Source organism: Peromyscus leucopus, chromosome 11 (assembly GCF_004664715.2).
Source record: "Peromyscus leucopus breed LL Stock chromosome 11, UCI_PerLeu_2.1, whole genome shotgun sequence".
Lineage (NCBI taxonomy): Eukaryota > Metazoa > Chordata > Mammalia > Rodentia > Cricetidae > Peromyscus > Peromyscus leucopus.
The window spans coordinates 31,630,960-31,653,498 of record NC_051072.1 but is presented as its reverse complement, the minus strand read 5'-3'; the positions used below and the strand labels follow the sequence as shown (position 1 = coordinate 31,653,498).

Below are 22,539 nucleotides of genomic sequence, written 5' to 3'. Positions count from 1 at the left end.
GTATGTAGGTGGCTCTCAGCAGATATGCAGGAATGTGAAAATTCCTTCAATTTTATGTACTCCATTTCCCCCTATATAATTTGACCGTTCTTAAGGCCTTTTAGTACCTGGGAGAGGTGTGAGTTCAGTTCAGCAATTTCGCAGTTAAATAGCGGTTATTTCTCCAGTGTTCTCACAAAGCCCTTCCCTCCGGCTACGCTCGGGCTACACCCAGGCTACCCATCTCCATTTGCAAGCTCCATCCCTGGTACTACTTAAGAAAGCACTTTGCGGAGTTTTAAGTGTAGTTAAATGTCCTCAGGTACCTCACCTAAAATTCTGTCTGTGTTTCTTATCTTTGGCTCTGCAATCCTTAAGAATGAACTAGAAGGTTTGGGAAATGAGTTCACATAATGGGTCCTCTCCTTCAGACTGTCACTGTTCTGTGTAGACGCTTCCTTCTTTTTCTATAACGTTTCATTTCCCAAGTACAGTAAATAGGACACCCCCAAGTACAATATTTAGCTTTTGTGGAGTGTGAGTTCCAGACAGGGTTTCTCTGTGTAGCACTGGCTGTCCTGGAACTCACATACTATTTAGCTTTAAAAAAAAAAAATTTATTTTTTTTTTTATATAAGGTATGCATCACCCCAGCTTTCTGAAACCTATTGCTTCTCCCATTTTTAACTTACCTGCAGGAAAGAACCCAATCCTGCATCCTGCAGGATGTCTTCACAATCTAGATTTCGTTGACGGCTCTCCTGGGGTACAGTTTAATAAGCTTTTTGTCTCTACTTCCAGTAACCGGAAATCAGAGAGTCCATTTCAGAACCTTTCCCGTCCCCCTCCAGCTTCCTCCCAGGTGTGGAGGAGTTGGTGGGTGCTCTTACACCGTGGGTCTGGGTCTGAGCTGGCCGGGCTGGCTGATATAGAACGCCTTGACTGGAGTTCAGTGGGTGTGTCATTTTCTTCCTACTGATTTGCTGAGACTCCACAAGGGGAAAGTTTTCTCTCCCTTCCGTTTGATTAGTTAGTCGCATAGTTAGAAACAAGATCCAGGTTTGTTTTGGTATTTTCACTGGAGTGCTCCTACAGGCAAATGGATATCTAAGTGCAACATTACCAACTGGCCACCGCGGAGCTCTCCCACACCACTAAATAAACCTTGCCGTTTAAATAAATGCTTGCTGATAGAAAAATTCTGATGAAAAAAGAGTTAAAATGTATACTGCCCTCCATTTTATCCACTAATTCTGAATACATTCTACCAGGAAAACACCCTAGTCACTGGTCTGAGGTCTTGACTTACTAGCTACAGACTCTGGTCAAGAGTCCTATTTATCTCATCTATGTAGCCAGATTTATGGGTAGGAAGGAAGATCTTTACCTTCTTAAGTTCCTGGAAATCAACCAACCAAAGACAGATTGCTAAAGAAAGAGATAGGTTTAATTATAATTATCGTAGTCACTGGAAAAGAGTGACTTAAGGGAGCAGTTAGGATTTGTATCATGTATAGAGACATTATTTGTATCATGCATACAGCTTACCAGATACAGCGAGATATTTCGGTATGCATATACTGTCAATTTAAAATAACAACTCTGCTTTAAAGGAAATACTTCATTTTTTTTTTTTTTTTTTTTTTTGAGACAGCTATGAGAGACCATGGTGGCCTAGAATACAGATTCAAGTTACCAGAAATGAAGTATTCCCTAGTGGAAGAAAATATATAAACTTCTGAGGTCACAGAACAAAAGAAAGCCATGAACCAATATATTTCCTGTAACACTGATGGAGCCATCAGCTAGAGACTTATTATCAGAGTGGGGTGGGCGTCTTTGCTAGGTTCTCATGTTACTCTATTCTTAATTTTCAGGTTGGTGGAGACTAGCAGTGGGTCAAGATTCACTGTCCATCTAAGATTTTTATCTAGACGTCACAGGGCTGCTAGGTCAAATGCAGCAGTGGCTAGTGAGTAGTTACTGAAGGAAATAAAGCTGGCCCTACATAACTTTGCCTTTGGATTTGCAAACTCCATCTGTGTAGATGAACAGATGGTGTTCTAATCAGCCAGAATCAACTGGTCTAGATGTTCTTCAGTGTGAATATGGCTTCTTAAGAGACCTTTTCACAGTACAGGATAATTGAGTTAGGGTAACTGGCAAATCCGTCCCCACCTCAAACATACGTCATGTTTTGGGAGAATTAAAAATCTGGTAGCCGTTATGAAGTGCACAGTTTCTTGTATCTTGCGATTATCATCTTCACGTATAGAGCATTAGAGTATCTATCCGTACATACCACCATACCTGTTAACTGTCCTATGTCCCCTCGCACCCACGTTTCTCACGTTCCTCTGATAATGCTATTCGTGTTGTTGGATTTTTGCCAACTCGATACAAACTAGAGTGAGGAGAGAGGAGGAACCTCAGTGATGGAGTTGCCAGCTTTGGATTGGCCGGTGGGTGGATCTGGGAGGCATTTTCTTTCTTGGTCATTGATATGGGTGATGTTAGCTCTGGGTTGATGGTACTAGGTTTTATAGGAAAACAAGCTGATCAAGCCCGAAGGAGCAAGCCAGTAAGCAGCATTCCTCTGTGGTCTTTGCTTCAGTTCATGCCTGGTTCCTATCTTGGCTTCCGTGGAGGGTGGATATAATCTATAAGCCAAAGGAACCCATTCTTTCCTTAAGTTGCTTTTAGTCAGAAAGTTTTATCCCAGCCACAGAAAGCCAACTGGGATCCTGGTCCACTCTGTTCTTGTATAAAGTCAGCCTTTCTCTGGTCTGCACAAATCAACGGTTCCAATTTAAATTCTTGTGCTGGACATTTTGTGTAACATCATTTTCTCCACGTTTGTGTGTTTAACATCTTAGTAGCAGAAAAAGAGGGAGAGAGAAAAGTCATTTGCTGGAAAGGAAGAAGGACTTTTGTAAGCATAAATCATCTGTAGGGGAAACGATAGGACACGTGGTAGTTGTGCGGCCAGGTAGATTCAGGCATGATGAATTCCCCGTCACTGAGTATTCCTTTGCCCCGAGGAGGGGACTTTCTCGACAAGCAAGTCATTCTGAGTGTTTTGGGAAGGCTCACTGCCTACTTAAAAGATTTCAGGCACTCAAATGCTTTTTTTTTTTTTTTTTTTTTTTTGATTTTTTTTTTGAGACAGGGTTTCTCTGTGTAGCTTTGGGCCTTTCCTGGATCTCACTCTGTAGCCCAGGCTGGCCTCGAACTCACGGAGATCCGCCTGCCTCTGCCTCCCAAGTGCTGGGATTCAAGGCGGGCGCCACCACTGCCCTGCTCAATTACTCTTTGTTTATAATAAGTTTTTTTGTTGTTATATTCTGGACCACTTCAAAAGCACATGTATGTATATTTGTGTATTCATATTTTTATTAATATATTAGATAATATCTTTCTGTGATAAATACATAAGAGCAACACCTTGCAGGAGGAGTTACTTTGCCTCTGCTCTGAGAGGTTTGGCTGGCTCCGTTGTTTCTGGGTCACGGTCAGGCAGAACATCATAGCAGAAGAATGAATTGGAATGAAGTTGCTCACTTCCTTGTGGTCAGGAAAGTGGAAGGTTAATAGAAAGGGGCCAGGGATAAAGTCTTGTGTTCCCAGGGCCCAGTGACATACTCTCAAAGCCCACTGTTAGTGACATGTTGACCCCAGCAAGGTCTCTACTGGCTGGAGACCAGATGAGGGGGAGATATTTATCTTTCAGAGCAGCACAAGGGTAATGAGACTCCATAGGGAACAAGTTTAGCACTGTGCCCCATTGGCAGAGTGAGAGTAGTAGGTTCTCGCCTAGAGCCTCTACCTTGTGTAGCCACAGATTCTTGGACCTGATGATGGTGCCAGGTATAGGTTTCATTTTGAGGAGCAGGCCTTAAATCTTGTCTCTCACTCAGCCACTGGTTACTGCCATCATACTCATGCCGCTGTTGTCCCGGTTGGTACATCCTGCCGGGCTGGCTGTAATTGTAGCCTGCAGCTTCCACAGCTGGACCAGATTGATTTCTCTCCTCCTCCAGTCAGCTGCATGCATAGCACCTTTCAGCACTATGAAAGCCAGCCAGTAGGGGTGAAGCTTCCAGGTCAATGCCAGCTGTTTTTTTTTTTTTAATTTCATGACTCAAATATAGGATATCCTCAGCGATAAGATTTTTTTGTCAAGCTCTGGAGCATAACCAAGAGCAATGACGACAGTCTTTGTCACTGGCCAACACTCCAATAGAGGTCACCCATACCTGACATGGGCCAACATGATCCTAAACAGAGAAAAAGCATTTCTACCCAAATCGGGAATAAGACAAGGACATAGAAACGTTCCCCAGTCCTCCTGTTCAACATAGTACTTGATGTTAAGTGAAAGAGATGAAGGAGATACGTACATCAGGAATGGAAGAAGTCCAAGTACTTTATTTGCAGATGACATGATTCTCAAAAGACCATAAACACTGCCAGAAAACTACACTGGATAAACACATTCAGCAAAGTAGCAGGATACAGAGTTAAAACAAACAAAAAAATCAGTAGTTTTTCTATATAGTGGTGATAAACACACTGAGAAAAAAAGTTGGGGAAACAATGTCACTAATATTAACCTTGGAAATTAAAATATCTTGGAATCAATCTAACCAAGGAAGTGAACAACTTGTGCAATGAAAATCTGAAGGCCCTGAGGGAAGAAATTGACAGAAGATAGAAGGACTTCCCATGTTCATGGTTTAGTAGGATGAATGTTGTGAAAACGGCCGACCTAGCAAAGGCAGTCAGCAGATTCTGTGCACTCACCGTCAGAATTTCAATGCAGTTAGTCACAGACACTGGGAAAAAAAAAGAAGACCTTTTTTTCTTTTGGTTTTCCAAGATAGGGTTTCTCTATGTAACCCTGGCTGTCCTAGAACTTGCTCTGTAGACCAGAATGGCCTTGAACTCAGAGATTTCTTTTGCCTCTGTCTCCCAAGTGCTAGGATTAAAGGCGTGAACCTGGCTAGAAAAAAAAAAAATTATCTTGAAGTTTATATGGAAATTCAATAGACCCAGGATAGCCAAGACAATTCTCAATGTTTTTATGATTATGGAGAGTGACAGAGATAGCACATTGATTCCAGTTTCTCAGTAACTGCCAAGGGTATTCACTTACCAAGCAGGGGTAAATCAATGTTTACGTATGCTCCTACCAGTGTGTGTCTGGCATTTGGAGTACGTTGCTCAGTAGCTCTTTCCTCTGTCTCATTCAGCTATTGAATTAAAGGAGACAGCTATGAGAGCCTTAGGCTTTTGTGATTCTATTAATATGACAAGAGAACTTTTCTTCAGCTTTGCTGATAAAGGACAGTGAGGAAGGGAACCAGATCTGAATTGCAGAAGAACTATTCTTCAGACGAATGAAGGACATTAAGTATCTATCAGTACACCACTGTTGAAAATTTAAGTGGTTTGTACACGTGTTATTTATAAAAGGTATTCATATATACAGAGCTACATATTGAATTTGCCTACAAATACAACTTTTCATAACACATTTTCTTGTTCTTTTGTGATGAACAGAACAGTCCAGCGCCCCAGTAGAAAAAAACATTACTTTGGAAAGGCCTTCTGACCTGGAACTCATATGCCAGTTCACGACATCTGGGGATTTGAATTCAGTGAATGTGACTTGGAAAAAAGATGATGTATTTCTTGAGAATTTTGATGTTTTCAACACAACTAAAGTGGGAAACACCTTGTACAGTCAGTACAGGTATGTACATAAGGGTATACACTGCCAGCCGTAGCCAGTTTCTATGCAACTTTCTACTGATTAAGGATTTTTCCTTTGCAGTCATTTGAATGTTATGCTAATATTCTAATTTTCCTGTTTACAGAGTTATTTCTGTTTTAAAATTTGGATTAATGACTTCATTTTTGTTAAATATTTGTAAGAAGTAAGGTTGTATTAATAACTCTAATTATCTCCAGGTTCATCATTTTTAATAGCAAACAAATGGGAAATTATTCTTGTTTCTTGAATGGAGAAGAGGAGCTCAGAGGAACATTTAATATCAGAGGTCAGTATTTATAACTTCAGCATTATGTCCTTAGATTTCTATGCCCCTCGTGTTTTATGTAATTACTATAGTAATAAATGTAGTTCAGCTGAAAGAAAGTCATTTACATTGCACTGAGTCCCAAGAGGTAACCTTGACCATGCTCTTGCCTTTCCCAACCCACCCCTTCCTTCTTTTTCTTCTATCTCTGTTTAAAATACAAATTTTAGCTCAAAAGGCCAGCTGCCAAGGTTTTCATAACTTCTATAAACGTCTTAAATTTATTTGTTAATTGAGCCCTCTGTTTCGGAATATTACTTTACGTGTAGGTATGTTACATTTGTTTCTGCTGCACTTGTTTAATGATATAAAGAAGTGCAGCTGTTTTCCCTTGCCTGCCTAAGGCACCTGATTGGTCTAATAAAAAGCTGAACATCCAATAGCTAGACAGGAGAGGGATAGGCGGGGCTGGCGGGCAGAGAGAATAAGTAGGAGGAGAAATCTAGGCTTGGGTGGGAGGGAAGAATAGAAGAGAATGAGGGAGAAAAAAAGAGACAACTGGGGTCAGAAACGAGGCAGCTGCCAGACAGACAGACATGAGAAGCAAGAAAGTAGGACATACAGAAAGAAAGTTAAAGAGCCTCACAACCAAAAGTAGATGAAGAGAAACAGATTAAAGTAACAGTTAAGATAAGGCCGAGCATTCATAAATAGTAATAGGTCTCCCGTGTCATGATTTAGAAGCTGGTTGGTGGCCTAAAACGTGTTACGGAATCTCTAAGTCATCTAGATTGTGAGTTACTACGCTCCCAGACTGAGATACTATAGTTTGATATTACGTATCAGTGACTTTAAGACTTCAGGTTCAGAGGACTATCAAAGTCTCATATACCTCTGTGATGCACAGTGGTGCCTGAGTTTTGGGTCATCAAGTATGGGCATTTCGGAACACAGTCATGTGTCTTCCAGAGATAAGATGCTACTTGTGAACTGCATCATTGGGTAATTTCAGCCTTGATGTTCAGTGTGAGCCTCGGGAGAGTGTAGCCTACCACAGACCTTGGCTGTGTGGCAGAGTCTGCTGTTCCTAGACTAGAACTATATCTATGCTCCTGCCAGTGTGTGTCTGGCATTTGAAGTACATTGCTCAGTACCTCTTTCCTCTGTCTCATTCAGCTAAAAATTAAAGGAGACAGCTATGACACCCTTAGGCTTTTGTGATTCTATTAATACCGCAAGAGAACTTTTCCTCAGCTTTGCTGGTAAAGGACAGTGAGGAAGGGAACCAGATCTGTATTGCAGAAGGACTATTCTTCAGATGAGAATGAAGGGCAATAAGTATCTGTCAGTAGACTTAGGTATATCTAGGAGGTCCCTGTGCTGAGTGCAAGTGTAACACAAAGAAAGGCATGTGTTTATCTAAATATATAAAAACACAGCATAAAAGATGGAAATGGTCCATGTGAGAAGAGCATTTTCTATGGATAAATTTTCTGGACTGGAATTGATCTGGCAAAGGAGAGGTGAGTGATTTGAAGCCTGACTACTGTGTGCTACTGTAGAGTTTTTGTTTTTTTTTAAAACACAGTACACTTATGCACTGCTAAATTTAATTTTAAAATGTTTCTAATTTTATAATTTATTATATTTAACTTGTAAGTTTTTATTTTGTAATTTTTTTTTTAAAATATTTGACCTTTATAATAGTAGCCTAAACCGCACTCATTTTGTTTTGTTTTGTTTTTTGAGACAGAGTTTCTCTTTGTGTACCCCTGGCTGTCCAGGAATTTGTTCTGTAGACCAGGCTGGCCTTGAATTCATAGAGATCCACCTGCCTGTGCCTCCTGAATACTAGGATTAAAGGCATGCACCACCACCCTGTTTAATAAACTTTTTTTTACCTTCATAAATTACTTTGTTAATAAAGAAGACACTCCCATTAAGTACATCACTATCAGTACCTTCTGTTTATTGAACTTGACCTACTGGGTGGTCTACAGAGCCACAACATAGGGTGTTGTTGACTCCTGAGAACAATGCTGGACGCTGGAATACTTCTGGAAGAGCCTAGACATGTTGAGGTCTTTCCTTGGAAGCATGCCCATGGTTATTTGCTCACTTTGGTTTTGGTTTTGTTACCATAGATTTGCTGTTAAGCAGGTAATTTAGGATAAACATTCCCTTCTCTGAGTAGAATCCTTTCAGTATCAGGGTCCATGATTTCCAGTGTTTTTGGGAATGAATTGAAGTCTGCTAAGTTTCTATTAAACCATCTACTGTGATTTTTCATGGAGGTTTTTGATTTCTGTCAACTCTTCTCCAGTTACCCTTCTACTGGGAATGGGGATGTTTCAGCTCCTTCATGTTAATGTTGTTTTATTGGTGACTGAAATAGCATCCAGTAGCATTTTTTTAAAACAATTTTTATACAAATGCAATTATAACATCCATCTCTTCCTCATGGGAATAAATAATTAGAATATTTTTCTCATCATTAAAGAAAACATTAGAAGGCCTCAGTGTTGTAACAAAGACTAATTGTTTGAGTGAGACAACTGCCTTCATGAAAATCCCAACATTCTGTGGTAGATTAGTGAACCACATGGTATCTGGTAAGTGGAGTCTGTTGCCATAGCAACTGCTTTCGTTTTTGCTTCGTGTTCAGTTTTCCCTAACACTTCTGAAGCCCGAGTAGCCTCTGACTCACATGGACGCTGTGCTCAGGGCTCATCCATAGCAGAATGACCTGCTTCTTTGCTGTTTGATTTCTGATTGGTCCACTCCCATGTCCCTCATAAGTTCCCTGTATACTCACACTCAAGACTTATTTTTTTAATCATTCCAACTTGGAAATGATAATGCATTCTTGTAATTATACCGTTTGGTCTTTGCAATTGCAGAAATTGCCATCATACTTGGATTATATTATGTATACTCTTGGTTTAGCTTCTGTCCCTTTGCCTGATTTGACTTGTGCAGGAATAGTCACTGTGTATTCTCCAGCTTCTCTTACTTCTTCATTAATTTCTTTCCTCTTTTACTACTTTGCCTTCCCCTTATCTCCCTTCTCTTCTGTTCCCTCTTTTCTTCTCCTTCACTCCCCCTTACTTCCAACCCCTTCCTCTTTTCTTTCTCATGAACAAAGAGTAGAAAATGTAGACGCTTCCACTGTGAATGTTAGGGTTGTCTTTGTTAGTTTTGTGAAGAATTCCATTGGCAATATGATAAGGATTTTGTGGGATCTGTAGACTATTTTGGTCACGAAGCCACTTTCACATCTTTAATTCTACTGGTCCATGAGCACCTGGATCCTCTCCCATCACCCAGGATGTTCCTCAGTTTCCTCCTTCAGTGTCTTCAAGCTTTCAGTGTAAAGGTCTTTCACCTCCTTAGGTTATTTCTATTTTTTTTTTTTAAGCTATTGTGAGTGATATTGACTTGTTGATTCCTTTCTTGGCGTATTTGTTTTTGGCATATGAGAAGCTAATTTTATATATTGATTTTTGTGTCTGCTATTTTGTTCAAGATATTGATCAGATCTAAGAGTTTTCTAGTGGCGTCTACAGGGTCTTTTAAGTCTCCCCTCCCCCAAATTTGTATCCCCTTTATTTTTTTCTCTTGTGTTGTTTTTCTAGCTAAGTCTTTTAGTTCTTCTAAACTGAATGAGAGAGTGAAGACCCTTCTATCTCATTACTTTTGGTTTTTTCCCCCTTTAGAACAGTGAAGACTCTAGGTCCCCATACATAATGCTTTCAGTGTGCTGAGGTGTGTGCCCCGTGTTCATCGTTTCTTCATGGTTCTTATCACAAAGGGTGTTGAACTTTGTCTACAGTTGAGATCTAACTGGAGGGGTAGGACAAAAGGAGAGAAGTTGCAATATGTGCAATATAAAACCAGAAGAAACTATTTGAGGTCGATAGAAAGTAGGGAGGAGGTGGACACGGTGGTTAGGGACAAAAATAGAGTATAGTAATATATATGTACAATGGTACGTATCCCATTCGTGATGGAACACTGGGCCCATCTTGTGTATGGCTGGTGCAGGTCCCCATAACTTCTGTGATTTTATGAGTACAGATAATCATGTCTAGAAGGCAGCATTTTACAGCATTCCTTCCTATTCTCTGGCTTTTACATTTTTTTTCCACCTTCCTTTTTCAGGGGGTACTCCAAGGTACTTGGAGGGGTCGATATAGAAATATATAGAGATGAGTATTAACCTCTATGCGCTGTAAAAAGAACCTCTACCAAGGCTGAGAGCAGCACTGATATGTGGGTATAAATGTAGATATTTAGATGGCAGCGTGAAAACACATATTCAACACTACAGTTATAGGTTCCCTCCAGGGCCTCTGACCTCCCAGCCACAGGCTTTTTATTTTGATTTATTTTCGAGACAGGGTCTCACGTAGCCCAGACTATTTTCAAACTTGCTCTGTAGCCAAGGATGATATTTGACTTCTGATTTTCCTTCTTCAGCTTCCCAAGTGATGACAGGCATGCACCACCACGCTTACGTCCATCACAAGTTTTTTTTTTTTTTTTTTTTTTTTTTTTTCGAGACAGGGTTTCTCTGTGTAGCTTTGCGCCTTTCCTGGGACTCGCTTTGTAGCCCAGGCTGGCCTTGAACTCACAGAGATCCACCTGGCTCTGCCTCCCGAGTGCTGGGACTAAAGGCGTGCGCCACCACCGCCCGGCCCATCACAAGTTTTAATCATATCTTGCAGGGCTGCAAAAAGCTGTTGCATATCTCCTTTGAAAATTTGCATGGAGCAGTTTAACTCAACTCATTTGTTTTTAATGCCCACTTAACATTAATGTAACTTTTAAGAATGCACTATATCCTAAAGACATTCATAAAATTACTAATTTGGGTCCTTTCAGATATTCCTTGCTAAAAATTAATAACTCTGTAATTCATTTAAAATTGATTATTGTTTGGAGAAATAATTTTATTTGAGTAGAATTTAAAGGCATCTGTACAACAGCTTATATCATAGTTATTATTTTATTAGATTTGTTAGGCTTATATATTAGTGCATATTTTTGTAAATATTATCTACATGGTTTGCTTTTGGTTTTTCCTGGGAAGAATGATCTTTGCTTATTAGTATTGCAAATAAATATGGATAAAAAGCCAGTTTTATCTTGTGCTGTAAATTGATGAGCGAGAATTAATGAGCCAGATCATTCTTTTTTTTATTTTTTTTTTGAGACAGGGTTTCTCTGTGTAGCCCTGGCTGTCCTGGAACTCACTCTGCAGGTCAGGCTGGCCTCAAACTCAGAGATTCCTCTGCCTCTGCCTCCCAAGTTCTGGGATTAAAGGCATGCGCTACCACCGCCCGCCTATAATTGAAGCTGTTTATTGCACCAATCACGGCACTACACTGTTACACAGTGTACAAATATTCCTCAACAATGTCACTGATGAGTATGATGGAAAAATATATCCTGCTGACTCTGTGTGCTTGACTGTCTGTCAATGCTAGACAGAGCAAGAGAGCGGAGGTGCAGCTGCTAATCCGCTGGGGATCATGTCCCACCCACCCACCCACCCACAAATTCATGATGGCATGAATTATCTTAGTGGTGGGTCAAATCTTATGAGAGAGAGAAAAAACTTCGGTAACATTTATTAATATTAAAAATCTCAGCCGGGCGGTGGTGGTGCCCGCCTTTAATCCCAGCACTTGGGAGGCAGAGGCAGGCGGATTTCTGTGAGTTCGAGGCCAGCCTGGGCTACCAAGTGAGTTCCAGGAAAGGCACAAAGCTACATAGAGAAACCCTGTCTCGGAAAAAAAAAAAAAAAAAAAAATTAAAAATCTCATAATGAGCCGGGCAGTGGTGGCGTATACCTTTAATCCCAGCATTCGGGAGGCAGAGGCAGCTGGATCTCTAAATTTGATGCCAGCTTGGTCTACAGAATGAGTTTCAGGACAGCCAGAGTTACACAGAGAAACCCTGTCTTGAAAAAAAACAAACAAAACAAAACAAATCTCAGAAAATGCAAAAATGTAATGGTGAAATTTTGATAATACAGCATGTGTTGAGCCTGGTTCTGGGTCAGTCATCTGTCTTTCCTGAGAATTTTCCAGATGTGAAGTGTGGAAAAGTAGCCTAATAAAGTCACCTAACTGAGTCTTAGCTGTCTTTGTTTCACATGATAATTTCTCATTGCCCTTGAGATGAGCATGACATTTGGGCCAGGGTTCCAGCCTATGAATGCACATGTACAAAGCTTTATTTTCGTCACTTTGGAGAGCTGTTACTTTCACTGGGTAGATTCAAGCCCCCCTTTCTAGTTTGAATTAGACTTTGCACCCTCCAGTCCTGAGACTCCAATGTGTCCTACTTTATTCAAAGCTTTGAAACACTAAAAAGAATACCTTCATCCTGTCTTTATCAATACATGTTTCTAAATGTGAGCAGTGGCCCTGAACAAACTGTGACCTCCAGTACAGTTTAGAAAAAAAAAATACTTCTAGGTCAGGAGTGCTGGCACACACCTTTAATCTCATCACTCTGTAGGCAGAAGTGGGTGGATCTCTTCAAGGCCAGCCTGGTTTATATATCAAATTCTAGGCCAGCAAGGGCTACCCAGTGAGACCCTATCACAAATACACACCCACAATCTATCTATCTATCATCTATCTATCTATCTATCTATCTATCTATCTATCTATCTATCTATCTATCTATCATCTATTTATCTATAATTATATGTCTAGTATTATATATATATATATATTCATATTCAATTCCATACTGCTATTGATAATCATCCTGAGCAGAGCCGATGGAAGCTGGGCAGCTTTAGAAAAGGCTTCAGGCTGAGTCAGACTTGCTTGATCTACAGACCTTTAGCCTAGGAGACAGTCAAGACACAGAAGAGAGCAAGAGAAAGGACTTTGGTTTCCATGTTTCAGCTTCTCTGCCTCTGCATTGTCACCTAATGTTTGGGCTGCAGCCTTATCCCAGCATTCAGACTGGCTGGTTTGATAGCACATCCGTGGCTCCTTAGCCAGCTCCTACAGGGTACCTGATTCTTAAAAAGCCCCTTCTTACTGCCTGTTACGTGTCGAGCATCTCCATCATAGACCCTTTACTGAGCAATGGAGTTCCACCTATTCCCCTACCCTCAGTCCAAAAATTGACTTCCCCACTTTTTTTTTTTAAATTTATTTTTATTTTACATGCATTGGTGTTTTGCTTGTATGTATGTCTGTGTGAGGGTGTCAGGTCCCTTGGAACTGAAGTTACAGATAGTTGTGAGCTGCCATGTGGTTGCTGGGAATTGAACCCAGGTCCTCTGGAAGAATAGTCACTGCTCTTAACTGTTGAGCTATCTCTCCAGCCCTGGCTTTCCCACTTTTGATTCTTAATTTGTGGATATGTGACCATCTTTTGGTTGTGTTTCAACACATAATTTCCTGCTAAAGGAAATTTCTTGAGAAAGAAGCATGCTGTGCTAGCTAATTTTATGTGTGACCTGAGCATTGTAAGCTGAAATTAACCCTTTCTTTCCCGAGTTGCTTTTGGTCATGGTCTTTTATCACAGCAATAGAAACCTTAACTAAGACATATACCAAGTTTGAGAAATAGAGTGTCTAGAAGATAGAGAGCCTGGGATAGCAGAAACTGTGACCCTGACTAGTGCTGGGCTTCAGAATCTTCTTCGGAGCAGTCTTTACCTAATAGTGAGCTCAGCCTGGTACAAGAAGTCAGTGAACCAGGGCTTTAAAACTTCCCTTACTGCTTTTCCATATGGGCCTTGAGAAGTGTGACTCAACTCCATTTTAGGTTTGGTAGGGAGGGACCTTGTGGCTTCAGAAAAGGACAAGCAAGTTCTGATCCATGCTTGATCTGTAGTTCTTTAATTGACACCTTCCAAAATATTGCTGAGTCCTCTGCTCCCTGAAGTGAACCACCAGCCCTCAAACACTGGCTGTTCCCATATTTCCCATCAGTTCTAGAGCCTCACCAAGTGCTGCGTATTTGGTAAAGAAGCCTGGTGAGAAGGTGGTGTGAAGCTGGGAGGTTGGAAGTGCTTTTTCACGACATCCAGGACGTTTTCCAGTCTTGATGACAAAAACCACGGATAGGGAACCATGCATAAGCGAGCCAAATCATGTGATTGTTGGCTAGCCAGGAATATAAGCGTTGCTTGTGTCAAATCTTAGGAAGACTTGACAGTGTGGGTAGCTTCTTTCTTTCTTTCTTTCTTTCTTTCTTTCTTTCTTTCTTTCTTTCTTTCTTTCTTTCTTTCTTTCCTTTTCTTCTCTTCTCTTCTCTTCTCTTCTTCTCTTCTCTCTCTCTCTCTCTCTCTCTCTCTCTCTCTCTCTCTCTCTCTCTCTCCCCCTTCCTTCCTTCCTTCCTTCCTTTTTCCTGGTGAGTGCTTACAAACTTCAATCAAAGTAGTAGAATAGTCTGTCCCTCAACAACCCGAACTTAGTTTAGTGTTTATGACTGTGTAGAAGGAAGAGCGCTTATCTGAACTGGGGGCAAAAACAGAGTCAACAGGGATGGAATTATTTACGTCTCTCAATCCCCAGTTCTAGAAAACCGACAAGTCCGTGTGCTACAGTATGAGCCAGTACTGCCATTTCCTCTTTCTAAGGCTAGAGATCAGAGTGTTGAATGCAGGAAAGGAAGTTATATAGAGTCTAACAGAGACCTCCTCAGTCCACAGACCTTTGCCCAGCCTTAGGCAGCTCCCACCACCAGTTTTTAGTGAAGAAATTGACCCCGCTGTAAGAAACAAATCAGAATAAAATGTTCTGGGATTCCACCCAATTGAGCCTTTAACATTTTGACATTGAATCATTTTCTTTTCCTCAATAACTTAAAATATACTTGTTACATCAGTATCAAAACAGATGGTCTGCTCTGTTTCCCTTGGATCTGAGAATCGCTTCCAATTTTTTTCATAGTGGTTATTTTCCTCAACTTCTGAGCCATCTGGATTTATAAATGAGTTTGGAGGTAGTAGCTGTAGACTGAAAGTGTTGACATATAGTAGCCTGACTTGGGGCAGAACACCTTTGGAAGAGACTCCTCTCCCCTCACCCCCTTTCCATTTAAATACACTTAGATTGAAATTATTCTCTTAAGATTTTGGTTCTTGGTTTTTATCAAATTACTTTCTACTTTTTTCCCTGTCTCTTCTCATTATAAACAGTATGTTGTAAGTGAGGCATTTCTGTGTTACTCTTAGGTTTTGTAGTAATGTGTAGGGTGATTTTTTTTTTTCATCTATTCTTTCTGCTCCACATACCACATATGTCTAGAAGGAAGCTTGTTTTGATCCTTTAAGCCAGTTTTCTTTCTTGTTATTGGGAGAACCTAGCCGGGCATCCTAGTTTAAGTTGTTGTAATGTATGCTGAACTACAACATGCCTACAGAATCTTACCTACCACTTGGCTGGATGGCCAGAGCAGTGTGAGAGCTTGTCCCATGGCTTCACTGAGGAATTGTCTCCTTTGTGGTATTTGAATGGACCAGGGCTCTCACTGGTCTGGAGCTACTATTTCTTCACTCAGCTCCTTTGCTCTTTTCTCCTAGTCATTCATCTCTTCTTCTTGTCTTTGTCATCTCTGTTTCCAGACGGTCTGGGTGACTCACAAAGAAACTCAGTTTAAAGTTCTCTCTGTTCTTGGGGTGATTTCAGACATCGACATGGTTCTAAGACACAGATGAATGATAGTTCTCCGCCTTTCCCCTATAGAACTTATCTCTCCTCTGCTCCAAAGGGCTAGTTGACCTAAAAATATCACACAGGATAGTAATTGTTCTTATTAAGGTGGCTAATGACATTATATATCAAGGGCACGGCCACTAATTTTAGGAAAACTTGGATTTAAGAGTGCTGTGCCATGGCAAAATCCCAATAAAAGTTGGAACTTTGTGACAGTCATCATGTATCAAGCACTTTCCATAAATAAACTCAAGTAAGAGTTTACAACAACACAGCAAGAGTGGAATGCACTATCCATCAGATATCTTTATATCAAAGCTGTCATTAGATGTCAAGTATTTATTCCTGGCCCTTCAGTCTTATCTTCATGTCATTATTAGAACATTGTGCCGAGTTCCTTCCAACACTTATACCTGACATTTGAAGATAATCCTAAGGAGATACTGCTTAGCAGGTGTCCGTAAGTAAGGTATGCTTGTGAGTTAGTTAGTATAAGGAATGCTAGGCTCTTCCAGTGGGTCAGCTCACCAGTTATCTCAGCTGGGTGGGATAACTGGAATCCAAGCACTTTAGTCCGGTCACATACACTCACCTCTGATCGTGTCCCATGGCAGTGTCATAAAGTGCTTGCCTCTATTGCGATGCCTGATTGGTGGTTTGCGTCTTTGTAGACCATTTAGTTTCATCAAAGCATGTTTCTGAGGTTACAAAGAGTGTGACCACCAGTGTCTTAGTTACTTCCTGTCAGTGTGAGCAAACGCCATGACCAAGACAACTTACACCCGAAAGAGTTCATTTGTGCTGACGGTTTCCGAGGTTTAAGAGTCTGTCATGGCAAGGAAGTGTGGCATCGAGCGGCAGGCATGGCGGCTGGAGCAGGAGATGGAGGAGGCCCTCATCTTAAACCTCAGGCAGGAAGCAGAAAAAAGCAAACTCGCCGGGCGTTGGTGGCGCACGCCTTTAATCCCAGCACTCGGGAGGCAGAGTCAGGCGGATCTCTGTGAGTTCGAGGCAGCCTGGACTACAAGTGAGTCCAGGAAAGGCGCAAAGCTACACAGAAACCCTGTCTCGAAAAAAAAAAAAAAAAAAAAAAAAAAAAGCAAACTCAAGTGGCGAAAGGCTTTAAGCTCTCAAAACCCGCCTCTAGTGACATACTGCCTCCAGCAAGGCCACACCCTAAGCCTTCCCAAACAGCCACCAACTGGGGACCAAGTGTTCTAATACTAGAGACTACGGAAGACACTTACTAGTCAGACCTCCAAACCCACTGACTTCGAGATTGCCCTGTCTGTCATTATTGGATTATGGAAGCACTTATGTCTTCGTGGGTGGCGTCCTTCATCACCCATGCCTGTCTTTACTATTGACTTTGCCTCATTACACACCGCTGACCAATAACTCTGAAGAGGACAACGGTGATATATATATAATTGTATCAGAACCAATGATTTGGGTTCTCTTTAAACAGTAAAATATAGTAGGCATGTCTTATCACTGATGCATTGCTCCCCAAAGGACAGAACCCACAAAAGAAACTGTTTTTGATCCTTGTCTGGTTAATTAACGCCATAATTCCTTTTTCAATTATTACCTTTTTTTTTTTTTCCTTTCCCATCTTTACAGTTCAGGCATCCTGCAATTGCTCAGTTACATCAGTAGTAGAAAATTTAGGAACCCTTGGACAGCACATTTAACCTAGAGTCTTAGCTGTCGCGGTTGGAAATCTTTCTAATCTCTGCACTGAAAGTTAAAATTACCTATAAATTTTGACACCATAATATTTAGCTATCCTTGTTGACTAACTTAATAAGGAGTTGGAAAACACAAAATTAAAAAAAAAAACTTAAAATTAGGAAAATTAGGAAAAAAGAAAATGGACAAAGTACCTTGTTGATCCATCTCCATAGTCAGTGTGGGAACAATGAGGGACGGATCTCACCTGTGGTTTTCAGTTGAATGCTTGTGTTCCTATGTCGGAATTTGCTTAAGCGAATTGTTCATGTCTTTAAAATGTATTTTTTCTGACTTTATCTTTAGTATTGTTACTTAATTGTATATGCTTCAAACTTTCTTGACTAAGAAATGTACCATAATTAATATTAGTATGCGTCCTTTTCACGTAATGATATAAACATGTTTCTAAATCTCATTTCTTTTTTTTTTTTTTTTCTTTAATTTTCCTCTTGACAGTGCTGCTGTATCAATGTATTAGGCAGATGCTCTACCATGGAGCCACATCCTCTTTCCCCCTTGATTTTTCCTTTGTTCCTCTGTGTTACCACTTTCTCTAAGTCTGCTGGCTGTTTGCAAATTTGCGTCCATTAAAAGATTTTCTAGCCTGAAAAGTTGACTTTTTACTCATGCGCTCTAAGGGTGAAGCTGTGAAGACAGTGTCCCACTATCGCAGTGAGTGGGGAGAAAAGGAAACAGCTTTGAAAACTGGGGGCTCCTCTATCCCAAGCATTTCATAGTTTGTTGCAAACGTGCAATGGTTGTAATTTTAATCACTGGAGGCTTTTCTTTCAGCGGTACTTTGCAGACAGTCCTATTGGGGTTTTCCACCCACTTCTGTTATCACTGCTGCTGCTACCACCTCCTAATGACTACAAGTTGGTTTCATTTTATTTAACAATCAAAACTGCATGATGAGAACAATGCATTAGTAAGAAAACAAAGTGGGGAAATGTCCTGAAGTTTGGTACATTTCTTTTGCTTAAACAGTCTCAGTAATGAACATTTTTTCTAAATTTTTCTTAGTACCCAGCGTTCATGGAAAAAACAAGCCATTGATCACTTATGTGGGGGATTCTACTGTCCTGAAGTGTGAATGTCAAGATGGTCTTCCTTTAAATTGGACTTGGTACATGAGTAATGGAAGTGTACAGGTAAGATCATATTTGCTGGGGCTAGGAAGACAGTTCAGTTGGTCAGAGTGCTTGCCCTTTAAGTAGGAGGGACCAGAGTGTGGATCCCTTGTGCCAATGTAAGAAGCAGGGCATGCCATTCGAGAGATGGAGACAGGACCATCCCATAGGCTTCCCGAGCCAGACAGGCTAGTCTTGACAGGTGAACTCCAGATTTAGATTCTGTCTCAAAAACAAAGCAGAGAATAATTGAGGAAGGGCACTTGATGTATCTCCAGCCTCCACATACATCACACATAAATGTGCTCAAACACCCACACAGACATGTATACACATGTATATACACAAAAGATATTTTCTCTCTGATTTGAAGAAAACAAAATAAAAAAACCTTTCATTCTTAAATAAGATTATAGCTGACTCAAAATTAATTCTCAGGGAAACTAACACTTCTGTTATAACTTATAATTACCGAGAAACCACAGTGATAAATGGTGTTGTTATTGGATGTTCTCAGCATATTACATTATATATATGTGTGAAGAAGCTCTCAGTATTTTATTGGATCGTACTTTTTTCTTTTTAGGTTTTGCAATTTATTTAAATTTGCAAATTAAATTAAATTATTGCAATTTAATTAAAATCTTTGAAAGAAAACCAAAATTCGTTTTCAGGATGGGCTCGGTGGTGTGTGCCTGTAATCCCAGTACCAAGAAAACTGAGACAGGAGGATTGACATGTGTTTGAAGCAAACCTGGACCAAAGAGATGGTTCCAGGTAAAGCCAGGCTAACCAAGGCTGCATGGCGAGACTCTGCTACCAAACAAAATTAAAAACAAAAACAGAGAGAATTTTTGCCTGGTTTAATGGCATGTGCTTGTAATCCCAGACCTGTGGGAAGCTGAAGCAGGGGGATCATTGTGTTTTCTAGGCCATGTATAGAGGTTTTGGTGTTATCCCAGACTACATAATGAGGCAAAACCAAAGCATTTTTAATTGACCAGGTTAAAAATAATTTCATCAGAAAATCCTCACTCACTTCTGCTTCTTACCAGTAACTAGGAAAACAAAGAACAAAATCCCACATTCCTTTTCTAGTTTGTCTCCTGAAGTATCTGACGTGGGATACAATGTACTGGCACTATTTGAAAAAGATGAATGGAAATTCGGTCACTTAAACTTAGCTCTTAGTTTTTGTGGGGTGTCATTAGCGCTTTGGGGTTTTTCACACATTGGAAAGAAGTGGATGTCAAGGCTTATATATATATCTAAGACAATTGGCTTTGTACAGCTGATATGAAGAAAACAAGAGTATTCAATGAATAAATTATCACTGGCTTCCTGTCCTTTCCCGGGTAGCTCCAAAGAGCTTGAAACTTGGGGCATGGTGCTGTGGGGTACCCTTTTCTTGCCTCGATGCTAATGAGTTTTCATATTAAAGTCCTATTGAAGAAAAGCTGTCATTTTAGAGGGGACACATGAAACAGAACAAATCTTTCAATGACGTTTTAAAGAAACAAAGTTGGTGCTGCAGTGAGCTGTTGAGGAGGACGGAAGAAGGCCTGGGAAGGAGCATGTCTACTTCTGTGATAACATTGCTTTACTGTTTCAAGAAAATAGCTCTAGATCATGCAGGGGTCAGCTTGAACAATGGGGCCTCTGCCTTTTGTCTTACTGATGATTAGGACAGATGTCTACACATGTTGTTGAAATATAAATTGTAAAAACAAATAACAGTTGTGATGTGTGGAATATATAGCTTAATTTAAAGTTGTTTTCTGGGTTTGCTGTATGAATCATTATTCTCTTCATTTGGCTTTGATCCTGGTTATAATCGGCTGTGAGATAGGGACAGAGAAGGGATCACAGGTCAACATTTTAGGTCAAGTACCATTTCAAAATGTTAAGTCATCATCTGTATCACAATTAGCTCTGTGCTTTCTTAAAATTCAGTCCTTTGATTTATTGTCTCTGATTCATATGCTGGTTTGTGTCATGAATATTCTAGGCCATTCTATGCCTGTGTACATAGAGATAGGTCAAGGTCATTCTTTTTTTCCCCCTTTTGGCAAATACGTTTACAGAGAATTCTTCCTGGAATAACCTGAGAACATTTGTATGCAGATTTGCATTTATTGAGCATCTCAGTTGAGTGATAGGGCAGTGAAGGTATCCAATGTCCTGAGGATAAAATTTAATTTAGATTAAGTATAACAGCTTCTAAATATGACTTTGCGAGCCTCAGGAAAACCCAGCAGCTCCCAGAAGCCAGTCTACCTGGGAGAGAAAGAAACTGGGACATGAAAGGAAGAAACAGGGGTCTAGGGCGAGAGAGCTGGTCATTGGAGGTCATCCGCTAAGAAGTCTTGATGATTTCAACGACAGTTGCAGTGTAGGGAACTCAGTTGTCAGATTAGCGATCTATCGTCAGGAGTGACCAGAATGATCTCTTTAGATGTGTATTGTTTCCTTTTGTACCTGTTTGTCTCCACTTGTAGAGAGCAAATCATATATGAGAAAGGAAAACCAGAGCACTGGCTGTTCTTCCAGAGGACCTGGGTTTAATTCCCAGCACCCACATGGCAGCTCAGAACTGTCTATAATTCCAGTTCCAGGGGATACGACACCCATAGCAAAACACCAATGTACTTATGTACATTAAAATAAATTAAGGAGAAAGGAAAACTAGGTGACTGGAAATCTTCTGCCTTGGATTCTCACCTACTATTTACTAATGATGACCTAGACGTATATTTGTGGGTTCAGACATTCAGGACTAAGTCCTCATAACTAAGTAGACTTTTTCCCTTGCTTGCTGCTGGAATACCAACCTCCTGCAATGACTCATACATTTTAATATGCCCCTTTCCAGTAAGTGGTTTCCTTGGCTCCGTCTTCTAGCTTTGCCCAGAATTAGCTCTCCTGGGACATGTATCTCTTTTTGCATTATGTAAGGATTTTAATGTCTCTGTGCATTAGGTTCCTATTGATGTTTACAAGAATGATAAGTATGTTATAAATGGATCCTATGCTAATGAAACACGACTCAAGGTAAAGCATCTCTTGGAGGAAGATGGAGGCTCCTACTGGTGCCGGGCAGTCTTCCAGTTGGGTGAGAGTGAAGAACACATTGAGCTGGTGGTGCTCAGCTTCATGGTGCCCCTCAAGCCGTTTCTCGCCATCATTGCGGAAGTTATTCTCTTAGTGGCTATCATTCTGCTTTGTGAAGTGTACACACAGAAAAAAAAGAATGACCCAGGTAAGGTTTCTTACTTTTTCTATTACCTTATCGCTTAGTTATGATGTGTATTATGTATGGCTTAACACATAGTCACTTACAAGTTGTGGAGAAGGGCTGAGGAGATGGCTCACTGTGTAAAAAGTGTTTGTTACACACATGTCAGAACCTGAATTTACATCGCCAGAGCCCATGTAAAAAGCCAGATGCATAACATTGGTATCTATAATCTTAGTGCTTCTGTGTTGAGGAGGGAGGTAAAGGCGGCAGACCCCTGGAAGCTTGTAAGCCAGCTAGCCTGGCTTACTCAGTGGAAAGCAGCAGGAAGATCCTATCAAGGAAGTCATCAAAGACTGACAAACATCTGAGGTCATGCTGTGACCTTCACACCCAGGTTATGGTGTGCGCACATGCATTCACACATATCAGTGTGCACATTCACAAATATACACACGTATGCACACACACAAAATAAGTAAAAATGGTTTGTAAAGAACAATTCAATTTTTCATATTTGGGCCAATATTTATGATCGTAACCATGGTCTGTGAGCCTGGACTCTTGGTCTTTATTTCATCTGCCTGAAAGATGTTCATGTTAAAATTAAAATCTTTGGTTTCTTGGTGCCACTATGCACGAGCTGGGGAATGTGTGTTGACATTGGGATTTTAGTAAAAAGTTGGATTCCTTGAGATTTTTTTCACTTAGATAATTCATTTTAA

General features: G+C 40.5%; 1 protein-coding gene across 1 annotated transcript in view; it reads left to right on the top strand.

The window, feature by feature from the left end:
• Positions 1-22,539, top strand: part of Emb (embigin) — a 49,283-nt gene that overhangs the window by 22,574 nt on the left and 4,170 nt on the right. Inside the window, exons 3-6 of the mRNA XM_028885373.2 lie at positions 5,542-5,734; positions 5,953-6,041; positions 18,473-18,600; positions 21,559-21,838. Coding sequence (XP_028741206.1) covers positions 5,542-5,734; positions 5,953-6,041; positions 18,473-18,600; positions 21,559-21,838 — 690 coding nt within the window. The remainder of the gene's footprint in view (positions 1-5,541; positions 5,735-5,952; positions 6,042-18,472; positions 18,601-21,558; positions 21,839-22,539) is intronic.